General features: G+C 44.8%; 1 protein-coding gene across 2 annotated transcripts in view; it reads right to left on the reverse strand.

Annotated features, from left to right (window-relative positions):
• Window positions 1–3,288: 3,288 nt before the first annotated feature.
• The window catches only part of sfxn2 (sideroflexin 2), an 82,904-nt gene continuing 68,814 nt past the window's right edge, over window positions 3,289–17,378 (reverse strand). Inside the window, exons 10-12 of one of the 2 annotated variants that reach the window (XM_060842510.1) lie at window positions 16,399–16,448; window positions 4,911–4,958; window positions 3,289–3,797 (exon numbers count right to left, since the gene is read on the reverse strand). In XM_060842510.1, the coding sequence (XP_060698493.1) occupies window positions 3,698–3,797; window positions 4,911–4,958; window positions 16,399–16,448 (198 nt within the window). In that variant the 3' untranslated portion in view covers window positions 3,289–3,697. Of the gene's footprint in view, window positions 3,798–4,910; window positions 4,959–16,398; window positions 16,456–17,378 lie in introns of both variants that reach the window. The other variant, XM_060842511.1, reaches the window with a different exon arrangement.

The following is a 17,378-nucleotide window of genomic DNA, read 5'->3' on the forward strand; positions in this document are numbered from 1 at the left end:
CCCCATCTTGAAATGTTTCTGACTTTGAGAATGTAACATTTAAAAACGTTTTGTGATTTACATATGAAAGAATTGAAACCGTGTTCATTTTAAAAGATGAGAGACTTAACAAACAATCCATGTCTTTTCCAATCTATAATTTCAGTTACATCACACTGTAAACTTTTGCTATAAATTCTGTGTCTTACAATCTTATACTCCACAACCACCTGATGAAAGAGCAGTGCTCTGAAAGCTAGTGCTTCCAAATAAACCTGTTGGATTATAACCTGGTGTTGTGTGGTATTTAATTTTGAACGTTTCTGGTTTTCTTGAATTGGATGTCAAAGTGTTCCCTGTCTTTTTGCCAGCGCATTTCACCTTGGAACTGGGAAGAGTATCTGTATTACATTCCCATTCAACTTTCCCAGCTCTCCTTTGACAAATATTAAAATTAGGAACAGGAGGAGGCTGTTGGGCCCCTCAAGTCTATTCTGCTACTGAATAAAAGCATGGCTGATCTTTTTGCAATTCAACTTCCACGCTCCCATCCACCTCTCCCTCCGCTAACTCTGCTCCCCCGCTTAACAGGAATGCACTTATTTCACGTTAAACATATGCAATGGCTGCGCCTACATTGCCAGCCGAGGTAGAGTTCCCAAGTCACGCAACTCCTGAGAGGAAAGGAGTTCTCCTCCTCTCCAATTTAAAAGGACGAAGCCTAATGTTTTAACAGCGCCTCCTAGATCTGGACTCAACCACAAGAAGAAACAGTCTTTCCACAGCCACCTTGTCAAGACTGTTCAGGACCAGTTTACTTCAACCCTCAGGCTTCTGAACCCCAATGGAAATGAGCCCAATCTTTCCTCATAAGACAATCCATTCATTCTTGGTATCCTTCAGTGAACCTGCTCTGTATAACTTACAATACCCTTACGGCCACTCTTACAAACTGAGGCCTAAACTCAACACAGTATTTTGACATGTGGTCACACCAATTTCCTAGAGCATAACATTCTTGCTTTTACGTTCAATCCCTGTCATAATAAAGGAAAACATTCATTAGCCTTCTCAATCACCGAATGTACCTTTACTTGAAATTTTTGTCACTTTTTATTCACGTGTGGGATGTAGGCGTCACTGGTTGGGCTAGTATTTACTGCTTCTCTTTAGTTACCCTTGAGAAGATGGGGGGGAGGTGCCATCTTGAATTGCTGCGGTCCATTTGCTGTAGATACATCCACAATGCTGTTAGGCATGGATTTCCAAAGGTTTAACCGTGTGACACTGAAAGAGCGATGATATATTTCCAAATAAGGATGGGAAATGATTTACAGGGTGTGGTGTTCTCATGTATCTGCTGCTCTTGACCTTCTAGATGGTAGCAGTCATTGATTTAGAAGGTACTTTTGTGAATTTCTTATAGATAGTGCATCTTATAAATAGTACACACTCCTGCTGCTGAGCATTGGATGATGGAGGGAGTTGGGTGTTTTGAATAGGGGATGGTGCCTATCCAATGGGTTAGTTTGTCCTGGATATTGTCAAGTTTCTTTAATGTTACTGGAGCTGCACCCATCCAGGCAAGTGGACTGGCTTTGGGAAGTCAGGAGTCAGTAGTCGCTGCAGGATTCCTAGCCTCCAACCTGCATCTGTAGACGCTGTATTTATGTGGTGAGTCCAGTTCAATTTCTGGTCAACGGTAACCCTGAGGATATTGATATTGGGGGATTGGTGATGGTAACACCATTGAATATCGAGGGTTGGCGGTGGTTAGATTGTCTCTTACTGATAACAATCAATACCTGGTATTTGTATGGCATGAATTTTATTTGCCAATTTTCGGTCCATACGTCGATATTGTCCACGTCTTGCTGCATTTGGACATGGACTGTGTCTGTATCTGAGGAATTGCAAGTGCTGTTGAATATTGTGCAATCATTGATGAATATGCCCACTCCTTATGATGGAGGGAAGGTCATTGATGAAGCGACTGAAGATGGTAGGGCTTAGGGCACCGTCCTGAGGAGATGTCCTGGAGCTGGGATGTGCCAGGTATGACTCCAACCAGCTGAGAGTTTGCCACCTGATTCCCATTGATTCCAATTTTGCAAGGGCTCTTTGATGCACACTCGGTCAAATGTGGCCTTGATGTCAAGGGCTGACACTCTCACTTTCTATTTGAAATTCAGCTCTTTGGCCATGTTTGAGCCAAGGTCATAATGTGGTCAGGAACTGAATGGCCCTTCCAGCTCTTCGGCCATAACCCTTGAGTAAATAATGAAATACTGCAAGGTTCTGACTCAGCTACGCTTTCAGCCAATAAGTGCTAGATTCCCACCATCCTCTAGGGCAAAAACATTTTGTCTGAATTCCCCTCTTAGACTTTTACCTCTTACTTTAATCATGTATTCACTTGTTCTTGACCTCTCTACCAATGGAAGAAGTGACACATGGGAAATATGCAGAGAATGGTGAGTGCCCAGAATGTTTTGCCAGCGGAGGTGGTAGAGACAGGCACAATAGCGTCATTTAAGATGTACCTAGACAGATACATGAATGGGCAGGGAAAAGAGGGATACAGAACCTTGTGAAATAGGCGACAGGTTTAGATAGAGGGTCTAGATCGACACAGGCTTAGAGGGCTGAAGGGCCTGTTCCTCTGCTGGAATGTTTTTTGTTCTTTATGATCAGATACACTCTTGTCGTAAGTGATATTGACTGAGGGATAGGTGTTGTCCAGGATCCCAGGGCTAATTACCCTGGGATTCTTTGAAATAGTATCATGTGATCTCCCACACTCACCTGATATAGTGCTGGTTTAACACCTCATCTGAAAGACAGCAATCCCAAGACTGCAACACTCCCTTGGTATTGCATGAGGAGCATCAATCAAGATTTTGGCCTCAGGTCTCTGATCTCTGAGAAGATCCCACATCAGAGTGATGCACCGAGTCAATATAGAAGCAAGAGTGAGAGAACAGTGTACGTGACCATTTCAAGGATTTGGAAAGGAGTCACATAGTATGTACTCATGCGGTCTACAATCTATATACCTATAAAAGAGATAAGCTGATTGAGGTTTTTAAAATTATAAAAGGGTTGAATTGGGACAATTTGACACAACTTCAGAAAATGCTGGAAACACTCAGTGTGCCAAATTGTTTCATTGGGGGAAAGAAACAAAATCAATGTTTCTGCTTTCTTTTGAAATCTGCAGCATCCACAACCCATTGCTTTTATATCAGTGTTTAATTTGATGACCAATCAGCCCCCTTCTGGCAGTAAAAAGCAAGATAAGACAATAAATCACAGCAGTGTAAAACGTTTACTGTCCTCTCATATTCCTTTCACTTCCAACTGGGAAAATGCCAGTGGTCACATTGGACATGACTTCCAAGAAATGGTGTGGCTATGTATGTATGCAACGATCTGATTTAATTCAGTCTGCTGTCTCTCAGATTTCTGTGCGTGTGAAATGAGTTTTGTTCCCTGTGCCAAGTCACTATGTTGAAAAACATTAACAGATGGTAAACACATTGGAGCAAATTGCCCGAAAGTGACTCTTCAGTGTGATATGATATCAACAGGAGTTGATAGTGTTAAGAGTTTTGTACACCATAACTTTCTTTTTCTTATCTGTACTCTTTGTTCTGTCAAAATAAGTTCAAGAACTAAAGCAGTCTTTAGCTCTTCCCAGGACAGTGCCACCTAAAGCCTACAGCCCCTTGTTGAAATAGACGTATTTCACTTTGTCTCCATATTTCGCGGTTATTGAATCTCTTAGCTCTGGCTCCAATTTAGAAACTTTCATAGAACTGTAGAAAAATAAAGAGAGAGAGAGAGAGAGAGAGACAATTTTTCAGAATGCAGCAGTTTATCTATGACAACAGTTAGGATTAATAGTTTCCCTGTCTAGATAACAATTTAGCACTACACTAAATAATCATCTGTGATGCAGTCAGAAATGACTACATAAGTCTTGGCCTGGAAGTGACCCTCTCGGTTGCCCTTTCTACAGGAGATGGAGACAAAGCTCAGTATCACCCCCTTTCCAGGCGTTGGATGCACAGCTGTATTTCTTACAGCAAGGGTTAGCAGGGATGCTGGACCAAATGGAATTAAGGAATGGGTGATGGTTATAAGTTAATTCAAGGATAATGGGTGAGAACAAGGCATGTGTTTTAGGGGGAGCAAGTCATCACGGTTGTTGGATGTTTGTGATGTGCGAGTCAAAATTAAACTCTGACTGGAACAGGATTTGCCTGGATTTGTCAAACCAATCTTTCTTATCTGTCTTCCTCCCATTGGACAAACACAAACATGTGTGCTGGCAAACACATGACAGGTTCCACATCCCCTCCTGCTACATTCCATGATCAACAAACTGTTCAGACACCAGTTCCTGCAGTCACTCGAATCCTGTAAAACTGCAAGTTGGACCTGTCTGGCTTACAAGACAGAGGGCATTCACTTAGTCCAGCCTACTGCAAGGTCTGCTTTAAGTGCAAGTGTAAATTACTGAATTATTAAAAGAAATTTGATATTATGAAATGAACATATCTGCCCACTTATGAATATCTGATCAGTATCCATTTTACAGGTTCCAGCCACTGGAAATGAAATTCTGATGAGAACCTGCAACCAGCACATTATAAAAACAGATGTTATTGCCCACATCTCTAGCTCCAATTCTTTTCACAATGGTCCCCGCCTCCACCAATCAGTCTGGTATTAATTTCAAGCAGAGAGGCACTTTTGGAAGCCAAATTAAATCCAGGCTCTTGTGTTGTTTCTGGCCTGTTCAGTAGGTTGTATTAATACCAGTAATTCAGTACAACAGATTCCTTTTATACATTAATTTTAACAAACTGGGGAGTTTGAAACAACTCTCAAGCACCAACTATACAGAATGTTAAATGTTCACTCACCACCTCTGAGGAAAAAGAGAACACGCAGCAGGAACCATAAAGATCAAGCTGTGGGAAAAACAAAACAAAACAATTTCTGTTCTCATCTTTCTAAAAACATAGGTTTCAGCATAAAAGGTATGAAGCAAAAAAAATTTAAATGATGGTAAAACACATTCGGTACAATAAAAAGTATACATGCACAAGGCCATCATAATACTTTCTGAAGGTTCAGGTGACTTTCTTAATTCTTACATAGGCTGATATTTATAACCCACCCCTAACTGCCCGCGAGCAAGTGTTGGTGAGCTGCTTTAATGAACAGCTACATTCCTTGGGATGTAGAAACACCAAAACTGCTATTAAGAAGGGATTTCTAGGATTTTGACCCAGCGACAGCGAAGGAACGGTGAGATGCTTCAAAGTCAGAAGATTGTGTGACTTGGAGGAGGACTTGCAGGGACGGTGATCCCATGAGTCTGCTGTCCTTGGCCCTCTGGGTGGTAGAGGTCACCGGTTTGGAAGGTGTAGTCAAAGGAGGTTTGCCAAGTCACTGCAGAATGCATTTTGTTAGGCAGTTTGAGTACAGATACTGGGAACTCAGTGCAGTGTCTTCCAAATATATTATGATACAGTTCTCTTTTAAAGGGAAGTTCTGAAACAGAGTCAGAGTTGATAGTGTGATGCTGGAAAAGCACAGCCAGTCGGGCAGCATCCAAGGAGGAGGAGAGTCAAGCCTCGGGCACAAGCCCTTCACCAGGAATCCGAAACAGAGTCATACCAGACTCGAAACAGTAGCTCTGTTTCTCTCTGCACAGATGCTGCCAGACCTGCTAAGTTTCACCAACATTCTCTGTGTTTAGTTCAGATTTCCAGTATCTGCAGTAGCGTGTTTATGACAAAAATCATGACCATTAAACTACATGTCACACCCAGGTGGGAGGCTGGACGGAGAGCATTCATTTCACAATCAGTAGATTTTTTGTTAGGCAGGGGACATGGAATTGAGAGAGACACAAGGAGTTCAGGTACAGTGCAGTAAGGAACTGCCAGAATGGCAAACAGTTTTGAGAGGATGATTGGCTGATGCCCATTCGATATCTCTCGGATCCCACATTATTTGGGTCAGGATAGCAGAAGTGCATGCGTGGAAGTGTCCTCCAAAAAGACCACAGCAAACTTACAACAGGATTGTCCTAAGAAGAAAGAAAAGAAGTGTTTGGAAAAATATATCGACCATTTATAAAGCCATTGGAAAGAATCACCACTATCTCGATGTGTAAGAAATGCTACTGAATTATATTTAGAAAAGGCAAGAAAATTAACATAAAAGTTGCTGAACTGTCTTTAAATAATTAACCAGCTTGTTTTAACAGCTTCAACAGTGTGTGCTCACTAGGGGAGCAGGAGTTGTAAGGACTCTGTGATCGAGGCAGTCAATGTCACTGAGAGGAGTAGTTGAGGTGAGGACAGGAAGTTTCCAACTGCAGAGTGATAACACTGCAAGAAAGAGAAAAGACCTAATGTTTATGAGTCAAGGCCTCCCTGTACATGGATGACATCGCCGTTTCCTGCTCGGATCCACTGTCCATGCACAGACTCATGTGCGTATGTGACCAGTTCAAATGGGCCTTAGGGGCCAAGGTAAACCGAGGCAAGAGCGAGGCCATGCTCTTCGGGAACTGGGTCAACCAATCCTCCATCCCCTTCACCGTCAGGACTGACCACCTGAAAGTGCTGGGTATTTGGTCCAGGGGGGCTGGGGCGTGGGCCAAGTGTAGGGAGGAGCGGATCAGGAAAGCGAGGCAGAAACTGGGCAGATGAAAGCTATGGTCGCTCTCCATCATGGGAAAAAAACCTGGCCTATTCCCAGAACCTGTGCCGCCACAGTCACCCAGGTCATTTTCCACTTTATGTGCAGATCAAAGATGGACCAGGTTCGAAGGGACACAATGTATAAAGATCTAGGCAACGAGGGAGAAACATGCCCAATGCCACCCGCACCCTGATGGCCACCTGTGCGTGGATCACCGGTACGCAAACACCAAGTGTCACTACGTACTGAGGTTCTACCTGTCCCCGGTGTTGCGAAGAATGGGCCTGGCCTCGCTGCCGCGGAACGCTCCGAGTAGTTGGACCGTACCATATCACCTGTCCTTTGTGGAGAAATTTATGAAGAAAAACACCTTTGACCACAAGACCCAAGAGGAAGTGGTCAGCACATAGAGTCCTTGAGACCCTTCGGGAAAAGGAGAGGGCGGATCCTATCGAGTAGTTCCCAGGGCAGACTGTCAAAGCCATTTGGCAGAATGCCTCATCGCCAGAACTTTCCAACAAGCACCAAGACATGGCTTGGCTGGTGGTGAGAAGGGCTCTGCCTGTGAGATCCTTTATGAATGCCCAGACTCTCAATCGCACCACACACTGACCTCGAAGCAGCTGCAGGGGGGACGAGACTGTCACACACCTCCTTCTGGAATGTGCCTATGCAAAGGGAGTCTGTCGAGGTTCGTCCCGTGCAGCGCTGTGACGCGGGACTCCATGATCTACGGTTTGTTCCCCGGGACGCACACCGAGACGAACATCAACTGTGCCTGGAAGATCATCAACTCGGTCAAAGACGTTCTTTGGTCTGTCCGAAACATGTTGATCTTCCAGCTGAAGGAATTGACCCCGACTGAGTGTTGCGGACTGGTACATTCCAAGGTCCAGGACTACGTGTTGAGGGACTCGCTGAAGCTTGGGGCAGCTGCTGCCAAGGCATGGTGGGGAAAGACTGCCTGCTTAAGAAGAACAGGCAGCCCACTCAGTAAGTGGGCTCTGCTGACGCCTCAGCAGAATTTTTGGATAGTCAATGTACAGACTTGTATGTACGAATGATTAATTCCGATCTCTGTATGTAAAGAGATGGAATATATACGTATGTATGGCATTACCAATTATATAGATATCAAAATAATCTTATGAATAAAGTATTTTTTTGAAATTAAAAAAAAGTTTACGAACCAATCTTGAGCTGCTTGCTTGCAATTTAGCATTTTACTTGAAGTCACTTACCTTCCAGGGGAGAGAGGAATTGGAGAGGTGAGGGGCATCCCTATCCTTAGCCGCTCGGCTGTGTTTGAGATGAGTGTGAGAGTGAGGAAAGTCATGAGTTGATTAGCTGTTGTTGTTAGGGACTGTGTTTCAATTGTGAAAATTTTCTAAAAGTCCAAGTAAGAATTTATAGGCACAGGAGAGGGCGTAAGAGTGAAGCATTTCCACTTCTTACTAGCCAACAGTTTAAAGTTAATAGCACAAGGAACTGAACCAGAACTTAAGCCAAGTAAGAAAATTTTTATTTAAGAATAAATTGAGACATGGCAGAAGAGTTCAGTCCCATGTGTCCCACAGCCTGCATAATGTGGGAAGTCTTGAATGCTCCAGACAGTCTGGATGACCACATCTGCAGGAAGCACCACTAATCTGACCACTTGAACACCCGGCCTTGGAGCATGAGCTGGACACACTTCAACGCATCCAAAAGGCTTGAGTTATCCGAAAATCGTGTTTTTAGACATGGTCATCCCTCACAGCTTCAGGAAGTGCAGTCAGGGAAGGAACAGGTGACCACCAATCAGAAGTTGGGAGGCAGGCAGGTAGGTAGGTAGTCAGGAAAGCCCCAGAGTGTATCTCACTCAAGAGAGTTGGAAAATGCTATGAATGAAATCCCGTCTGGGGAGCAGAGCCAGTGTTCAGCTGCACAAAGACAGAGGAGAAAGAAAGGAAGAACAATAGTGATAAGAGACTCAGTACTGAAGGGTGCAACAAGCATTTCTGCAAAGACAGATATCACTCCGGGATGGTGTGTTGCCTAGGGCAAGGATTTAACTGAACAGCTACAGGGCATTCTGAAGAGGGAGGACAAACAGCCAGAGGTCATGGTTCACACTGGCAAGGTAAAGTCACCATTCGAATCATAGAATCCCTACAGTATGGAAACAGGCCCTTCAACCCAACAACAACCCTCCGAAGAGTAACCCACCCAGACCCATTCCCCTACCCTATATTTCCCCCTGACTAAAGCACCTAACCTACACATCCCTGAACACTATGGCAATTTAGCATGGCCAATTCACCCAACCTGCACATCTTTGGATTGTGATAGGAAACCGGAGGAAACCCATGCAGACACGGGGAGAATGTGCAAACTCCACATAACAATTGTCTGAGGCTGGAATCGAACCTGGGTCCCTGACATTGTGAGGCAGCAGTATTAACCATTGAGCCACCACACCACCCCCATTATCCCACCAGACCATAAGTCTGCGCTCTCATGTGAGAGAAAGAGAGAGAGGACTGGTAGTGGTTGAACCCAAGGGTCACCACAGCTCAGACAGGGGGAGACATTGAGAGCACTTCATGGTAACTTAAGTTGGAGCAGGAATTGAACCGCACCGTTGGCATCACTCTGCAGTACAAACCAGCCATCCAGCCAACTGAGCTAATGTAGCCCCTACATTGGTGCCAACGGCATGGGTAGAAAGGCGAATAGGGTCCTGCAGCAAGAAGTTAGGGAGCTAGCTGGCAGGCTCTTGGGGGGGTAATAATCTCTGATTACATCAGGTGCTCCCTGCTGGTGAATGTAGGAACAGGTGGACACAGCACGTAAATGTGTGGCTGAATATGTGCGCAAGATTCATAGATCACTTGCTTCATTTCTGGGGGAGGAGGAAGTTGTACCAGTCTGCTGGGTTGCACCAGAACCTGAAGTGAGACCAACATCCTTGCAAGAGGAGGGGTTAGTGAATCCAAAATTGGCTTTGTGGCAGGAGGCAGACGGTGATGGCCAATGGCCTATTGTAGGGTTTGGTGTTGTGTTCCTTGCTGTGTACATTAAAGATGTAGACATGAATATGGGAGGTTTGGTCAGCACATTTGCAGATGTGATAAAAGTTGATGGTGTGGTGAACAAGAAGGAGGAAAGCCTTAGACTACGGCACAATACAGAGGAGCTAGACAGATGGGGCAGAACAGTGGAATTTATTTAATATGAATGACTTACTTATTCATTTTACAATGAATACAATAAAATACAGTGAAAAGTCACCACAATCCAGCACCATTTTGAATAATTAAAAAAAATAACTAAAAGAGAGTCCTGAGTCTGCTCGCCAATGAATTCATTCTGAAAAAACCTGAATTGGTACAGCATAGAAGTCAGGGAAAGGGAGTAAATATTGAATAGTGGGACCCAAGGAGTACAGAGGATCACTGGGATCTTGGCATTCATGTCCATAGATCCTTGAAGACAACAGGGCAAGTGGGTAAATTGGTTAAGAAAACATACGGGATACTTGGCTTCATTAGTCGCAGCATTGTTAAAAGAGCAAAGGGGTTGTGCTGGAACTGTATATAATGCAGGTTAGGCTACAGCTGTAGCAGTGTGTTTAGTTCTGATCACCACACTATAAGGAAGGTTGTGAGTGCATTAGAGAGAGTGCAGACGAGATTCACCAGGATGTCGACTGAGCTGGAGTTTAGACCTTCGACATAGGTTCATAAGGTAAAGGAGGAGAATGAGGCCATTCAGCCCATTGAGTCTGCTCTGCCACTTGATCATGGCTAATATGCTCCTTACCTCTATTTCCTTGCCTTCTCCCCTTATCCCTTCAACCCATAACCAATTAAATATCTGTCTAACTCCTCCATAACTTGACTTACTGTCTCAGCATCCACCGAAGTTTGAGGTATTGAATTCCACAGATTCCCAACCCTACGGGAGAAATAGTTTCTGCTCAACTCTGTTTTAAATTTGCTATCCCTTATCCTAAGGCAATGACCTCTTGGCATACGACCTTTATAGCTATCATGTTATTTCAGTCATTTGGTTTGTCACCAGCTTATTTTAATTTTTTTATCATTATCTCTCTGCCTCATTTAATCAGATTATAGGTCACCCATTCGGTTGTTCTTCAGCGACTGACACTTTACTCACACAGTCTAACTGCTTGGGCCACCTGCAGAGACTTATTGTTCAACACTCCACTTGCACCATTTGTATGATCGTTTGATCTCTCTGTCTTTCCATTCTGTGTTCTGTCTCACTTCACCTGGTGAAGGGCAGCACTCTGAAAGCCTGTGATTTCAAATAAACCTGCAGGACCATAACCTGGTGTCATGCGACTCCTTACGTTTTTCCCCGGTCTTCCTCTGGCCTCAACCAGTATGTACAGTATAGTTACCACTGATATAAAAATATAAGAATTAGAGTAGGAATTCACCATTAACCTTCTTCATTCTTCAATAAGATCAATTATGGCCTCAACTTATGTCATCTACATATCCTGCCTTCCTAGCCCTGACTCCCATGCTGATCAAAATGTAATTACTTAAACCTCCTTGAACATATTTAATGTCGCAATCTACAACTTTCTGGGTGATTGAATTCTGTAGATTTATGACCCTCTGCGAAACACAAATTAGTTTGTCACAGTCTTAAAATGGGACAATGTGAAATTTTAAATAGTACCCCCCTCGTTTTAGCCTCCCCTGATGTGGGGAACCATCCTCAGCATCTACCCGATCAAAGCCCCTCTGGACCTGAAATATTTCAACATATAAACTCTAATGGCCCATTCTGCTCACTTGTTCCTCACACACTAAATTCTTCATTCAAAGAGTCAGTCAAGTAAGCATTCTCTAAACTGTTTTGATTTAGAGATACCGGTGTTGGACGGGGGGTGGACCAAGTTAAAAATCACACAACACCAGGTTATAGTCCAACAGGTTTAATTGAAAGTACCAGCTTTGATCAGGTGGTTGTGACAACATCAGACAGCTACCTGATGAAGGAGCAGCGCTCTGAAAGCTAGTGCTTCCAAATAAACCTGTTGGACTATAACCTGGTGTTGTGTGATTTTTAACTCTAAGCTGTTTCTAATAGAAATACATACCTTAATTAAGGAGGACGGAGCTATATGCAGCAGAATTAGAATTTGTTTTCTTGTGATGTATACTCAAGTGCAGAAGTATACAGGAGAACAGTGAAAAGTGTACCATGGTTTCCCAAACAGTGCCATCTCAGGGACAAAGAACTGAGATATAAATCATAGATATAAAATAGAGAAATCAAGGAAACAAGCTACATTACCTTACAGTTACACTACAGGCTACATTACCTGACAGTTACACAACAGGCTACATTACCTGACAGTTATTCATAGTCTAAGTTACAAAAGTAAACATGACAGTCTTTCCATAAGGGAGAGTGCAGGGAGCTAACACACTTGGCTCTAACTGGCTCACAAGTTGCTGACCACCCACACTGGACACCAGTCCAACAACTGTCCCCACTCTAGGTACACTGACCATCCCCACTCCGGGTACACTGACCATCCCCATTCCGGGCACACTGACCATCCCCACTCCGGGTACACTGACCATCCCCATTCCGGGCACACTGACCATCCCCACTCCGGGTACACTGACCATCCCCATTCCGGGCACACTGACCATCCCCACTCCGGGCACACTGACCATCCCCATTCCGGGCACACTGACCATCCCCACTCCGGGCACACTGACCATCCCCATTCCAGGCACACTGACCATCCCCACTCCGGGTACACTGACCATCCCCATTCCAGGCACACTGACCATCCCCACTCCGGGTACACTGACCATCCCCATTCCAGGCACACTGACCATCCCCACTCCGGGTACACTGACCATCCCCATTCCGGGCACACTGACCATCCCCACTCTGGGTACACTGCCCGTCCCCACTCCGGGTACACTGACCATCCCCACTTCGCGTACACTGACCGTCCGCACTCTGGGTACACTGACCGTCCCCACTTCGGGTACACTGACCGTCCCCACTCTGGGTACACTGACCATTCCCACTCCGGGTACACTGACCATCCCCACTCCAGGTACTGACCGTCCCCACTCTGGGTACAGTGACAATCCCCACTCCACGTACACTGACCATCCCCATTCCGGGCACACTGACCATCCCCACTCCGGGTACACTGACCACCTTCACTCTGCGTACACTGATCAGCCCCAATCCAGGTACACTGACCGTCCCCACTCCGGGTACACTGGCCATTTCCATTTTGGACACACCTACCAGCCCCACTCCAGGTACACTGACCATCAACACTCCAGGTACACTGACCATCCCTACTCCAGGTACACTGACCATCCCCAATCCGGGTACACTGACCATTTCCATTTTGGACACACCTACCATCCCCACTCCAGGTACACTGACCATCCGGGTACACTGGCCATACCCGCTCCGGCTACACTGACCATTTCCATTTTGGACACACCTACCATCCCCTCTCCAGGTACACTGACCATCCCCACTCCAGGTACACTGACCATCCCCACTCTGGATACACTGACCATCCCCATTCCGGGTACACTGACCGTCCCCACTTCAGGTACACTGACCATCCCCACTCCAGATACACTGACCGTCCCCACTCCGGGTACACTGACCGTCACCATTCCGGGTACACTGACCGTCCCCACTCCGGACACACTGACCATCCCTACTCCTGGTACACTGACCGTCCCACTCCAGACACACTGACCATCCACGCTCAGGGTACACTGATCATCCCCACTCTGGATACACTGACCATCCCCATTCCAGTTATACTGACCATCCCCACTCTGGATACACTGACCATCCCCACTCCGCGTACACTGACCATCCCTGTTCTGGGTACACTGACCATCCCCACTCTGGATACATTGACCATCCCCACTCCAGGTACACTGACCATCCCCACTCCGCGTACACTGACCATCTCTGTTCTGGGTACACTGACCATCCCCACTCTGGATACACTGACCATCCCCACTCCAGGTACACTGACCATCCCCACTCCAGGTACACTGACCATCTCTGTTCTGGGTACACTGACCATCCCCACTCTGGATACACTGACCATCCCCACTCCAGGTACACTGACCATCCCCACTCCGCGTACACTGACCATCTCTGTTCTGGGTACACTGACCATCCCCACTCCAGGTACACTGACCATCCCCACTCCACGTACACTGACCATCTCTGTTCTGGGTACACTGACCATCCCCACTCCAGGTACACTGACCATCCCCACTCCAGGTACACTGACCATCCCCACTCCACGTACACTGACCATCTGTGTTCTGGGTACACTGACCATCCCCACTCTGGATATACTGACCATCCCCACTCCACGTACACTGACCATCTCTGTTCTGGGTACACTGACCATCCCCACTCTGGATATACTGACCATCCCCACTCCACGTACACTGACCATCCCCACTCCGCGTACACTGACCATCCCTGTTCTGGGTACACTGACCATCCCCACTCTGGATACACTGACCATCCCCACTCTGGGTACACTGACCATCCCCACTCCCGCGTACACTGACCATGCCCACTCCGGGTACATTGACAATCCCTGCTCCAGGTACACTGACCATTCCCATTCCGGGTACACTGACCACATCCCCACTCCAGGTACACTGACCACCTAATTTAATGAAAGAACAAGTTCAAGGGGCAGAATGGCCTTCTCTTACTCCTGTCCTTTTATCTGAATTTTTCCTAACTCAAAGCCAACTTACATTCGAAGATCAGAAAAATGAAACAAGTCAACCACACAAAATCATCATCCCCAGTTATACTGAGTATCTCACTTCAGTCGGTGCATCGTTTCTATTGTTTGATTTGATTCTTAAACGTTTAAAAACATGAGAAATGTTCACCAGGGTAGAGGGATGCAGCAGAAACCTACTTTACAATGTCATATGGGAAACAGATAAAGAAGAGCTTTATTCAGACACAAGACCAAAATAAGGAGGGAGGGAGAGATAGAAGATAACTCACAACTGAGGAGAAGGTGTCTTTGCTCAAAACACGAGCACACTTCAAATGACCAGGGATGGAGTTAGGCACAGGTCAGGCATGATCTCATCGAATGGTGTAACAGACTGAATGGCTGACTGACTCCTGTTCCTAACTTCCTGTTCCTCTTTTCATCCCAAGATGAATGTGAACGACTTGAAAGCAGGAGGCAGTCAAAAACTGGGATTATCTTGCCTTGCTCCCCAGTTGATAATGTTGAACTGTTTTGAAAACAAACAAGCATATTGCTGCCACTTCCTTACGGCTGGTTTGTAGAAGACTAGGTGATTAATAGGATTGAAACTGCAGATTGCATGGTCGCTTTCTTGTGGTAAATCTGGGTGAAAAGCCAAGGCCAATAATGTAAGATCTGACCAACACTGAAAAAGGGTATGGACAAGGCTGGGTTCCGGTCTGACGCCTTTTCAGTTGAATATGTTGTAAATATTTGTAAAGTGTAAAACTAGAAATTTGACAAGGTACAGGAAAGGAAGGAAACAACATATCATTGCAAGGAGTGAGAACGGTAAACTGTGACTAGAAGACGAGTGTTATTTGTAATCAATGGGGAAAAGAGTTTTCTGTTCAATTGGACTAGTCTTCTTGTTGCAATTTGATCAAAACTGGTGTAATTCACTCAAAAGTTTGAACATTTTAAGCACAAATCCTGTTACAGCAATACTTTGTACCAGTTTTATAAAAACAAAACATGATCAAGTCAACCTCGTCCATAAAATTGGCCACATACAACAGGGAGCACTAACACCATTGAGAGATCTCTGTCAAGGCCCCAGTAGTCTGCTCCCTTGCCCTCCCTCAGTATCCTGGGACAGATCCCATCAGACCTGAGGGACTTGTCTAACCTTGCCATTTTACCTTCCATCCTCACAGGAACATGCTGATTCTGAACTCGAACCAACTGGCCTTTAAGAGACTCCATGTCAGATGTGGATTGACCCGCAAATGGCTGCCTTTCCCCTTTCCAGTCTAATTTTTCCAGTTGTAATTATCTTTCCTCAATTTAGCACTTTCACCTGAGTAACAAATGTATCCTTATCTATCGCTATTTTAATGTCACCTGGTTCCAGGTGTTTCTGAAGGCTTCAATCATTGAGTTGTTTCGTCGGACAAAAGGCACAATGGACCTATTTTAAATCATTCTTGAACATAATTTATTTAAAATGTATTAATAAACTGACCAACCAAAATAACTGGCAAATGTTTCTGCATTTCTTTTAGAAACCATTTAAATAAATTAAATTCAGGTCAATTACAGGACTCTGATTAAAATGCTTATTTTCTGTGATGAACAAATTTGTAGCTGCATTATTCAAAATGCACCAAGTTAACACAAAATAAATACAATAACAAATATTGCCAAGTGATTATTTTTAAATCACACATGAAAACACTGGTTCAGGACAGATTTCCATGAAAAATGAGTTTGAGTGGAAACTCGGGAGAAATGAAAAGTGCTTTCCCTGACGAGTGCATTTTGTGCCTTGGGTCAACAGCTGTGCCAAAAGTGGAAACTCAATCGCAGAGAACACAAATTACACAGAGACAAGCCAAGACTTTTTACAGGAGACAACTGCTCCTACTTACAAGCATCCAACCAGCATCACTTGCAATGGTGCGTGGAGAAACTTGATTCTCTACAAACAACAGAAAATAAACAAGGTAAAACAGAAAGTAAAAATATACATTCTTACAAAATTGGTCTGGATCAAAAATGAGGAAATGATAATGGATTGATATCCACAGGTCATCTCTACTTACACGTTATTAGACACAAAATGCATTATTGTCCCCAGTCTAGCGTGTGATCGCATTAGTTAGCTCAGTTGGCTGGAGAGTGATGTAGAATGATGATGCCAACAGCTTGGGTTCAATTCCTGCACTGGTTGAGGTTACCATGTAGGATTCTCCTTCTCAATCTCCCCTCTCACCTAAAACTCTAATGCCATGCCTCACCAGAAGGTTCTTTAGTTGATAAATACTCAGCCACAGGAATCCAAACAGAGGAGCCTGCTTCCACACCAGCAGCAACAAGGAGTGCCATTAATCAAGGAGTTACAACATGGGAACAGGTCATTTAGTCCAACCAGTCTGCATCAACATTTACTCTCCACACAGTCAAATAGTTTTAATCACATTTATCCACCCCCTTCCCTTCAAACATCCTTCATTTTTCCACCAAGGCAAGGTGATCTTAAAAATTGATATAGTCAATGCCTCAACCACTAATCCTGGAAGTGATTGTCTTACAACTCTCTCTGAAGAAATCTGTTCTGTCCTCTGCTCAAAATCTCTTATTTTAATGTATCTAAGGCCTCTTGTCCATCACCATAAGCATTTTGAGTTTGCCCTATTCTTTTGAAACTTTAACCTAGAAACACAAAACCAGGTGTTGAACAATTGAGGGGTCTAGTGTGGACCCACAGTGAATGTACTGTGTATCAGCTTGTGTAAGTACCCTTCTATGCAGTAGTAGTAGTGAACCATGGACAAGCAAGACAAGAAATAGGAGCCAAAATTGGCCACTCAGCCCTGCTCCGCCATTCAATATGATCATAACTCAACTC

This window comes from Hemiscyllium ocellatum, chromosome 22 (assembly GCF_020745735.1).
Source record: "Hemiscyllium ocellatum isolate sHemOce1 chromosome 22, sHemOce1.pat.X.cur, whole genome shotgun sequence".
In the NCBI taxonomy this organism is placed as follows: Eukaryota; Metazoa; Chordata; class Chondrichthyes; order Orectolobiformes; family Hemiscylliidae; genus Hemiscyllium; species Hemiscyllium ocellatum.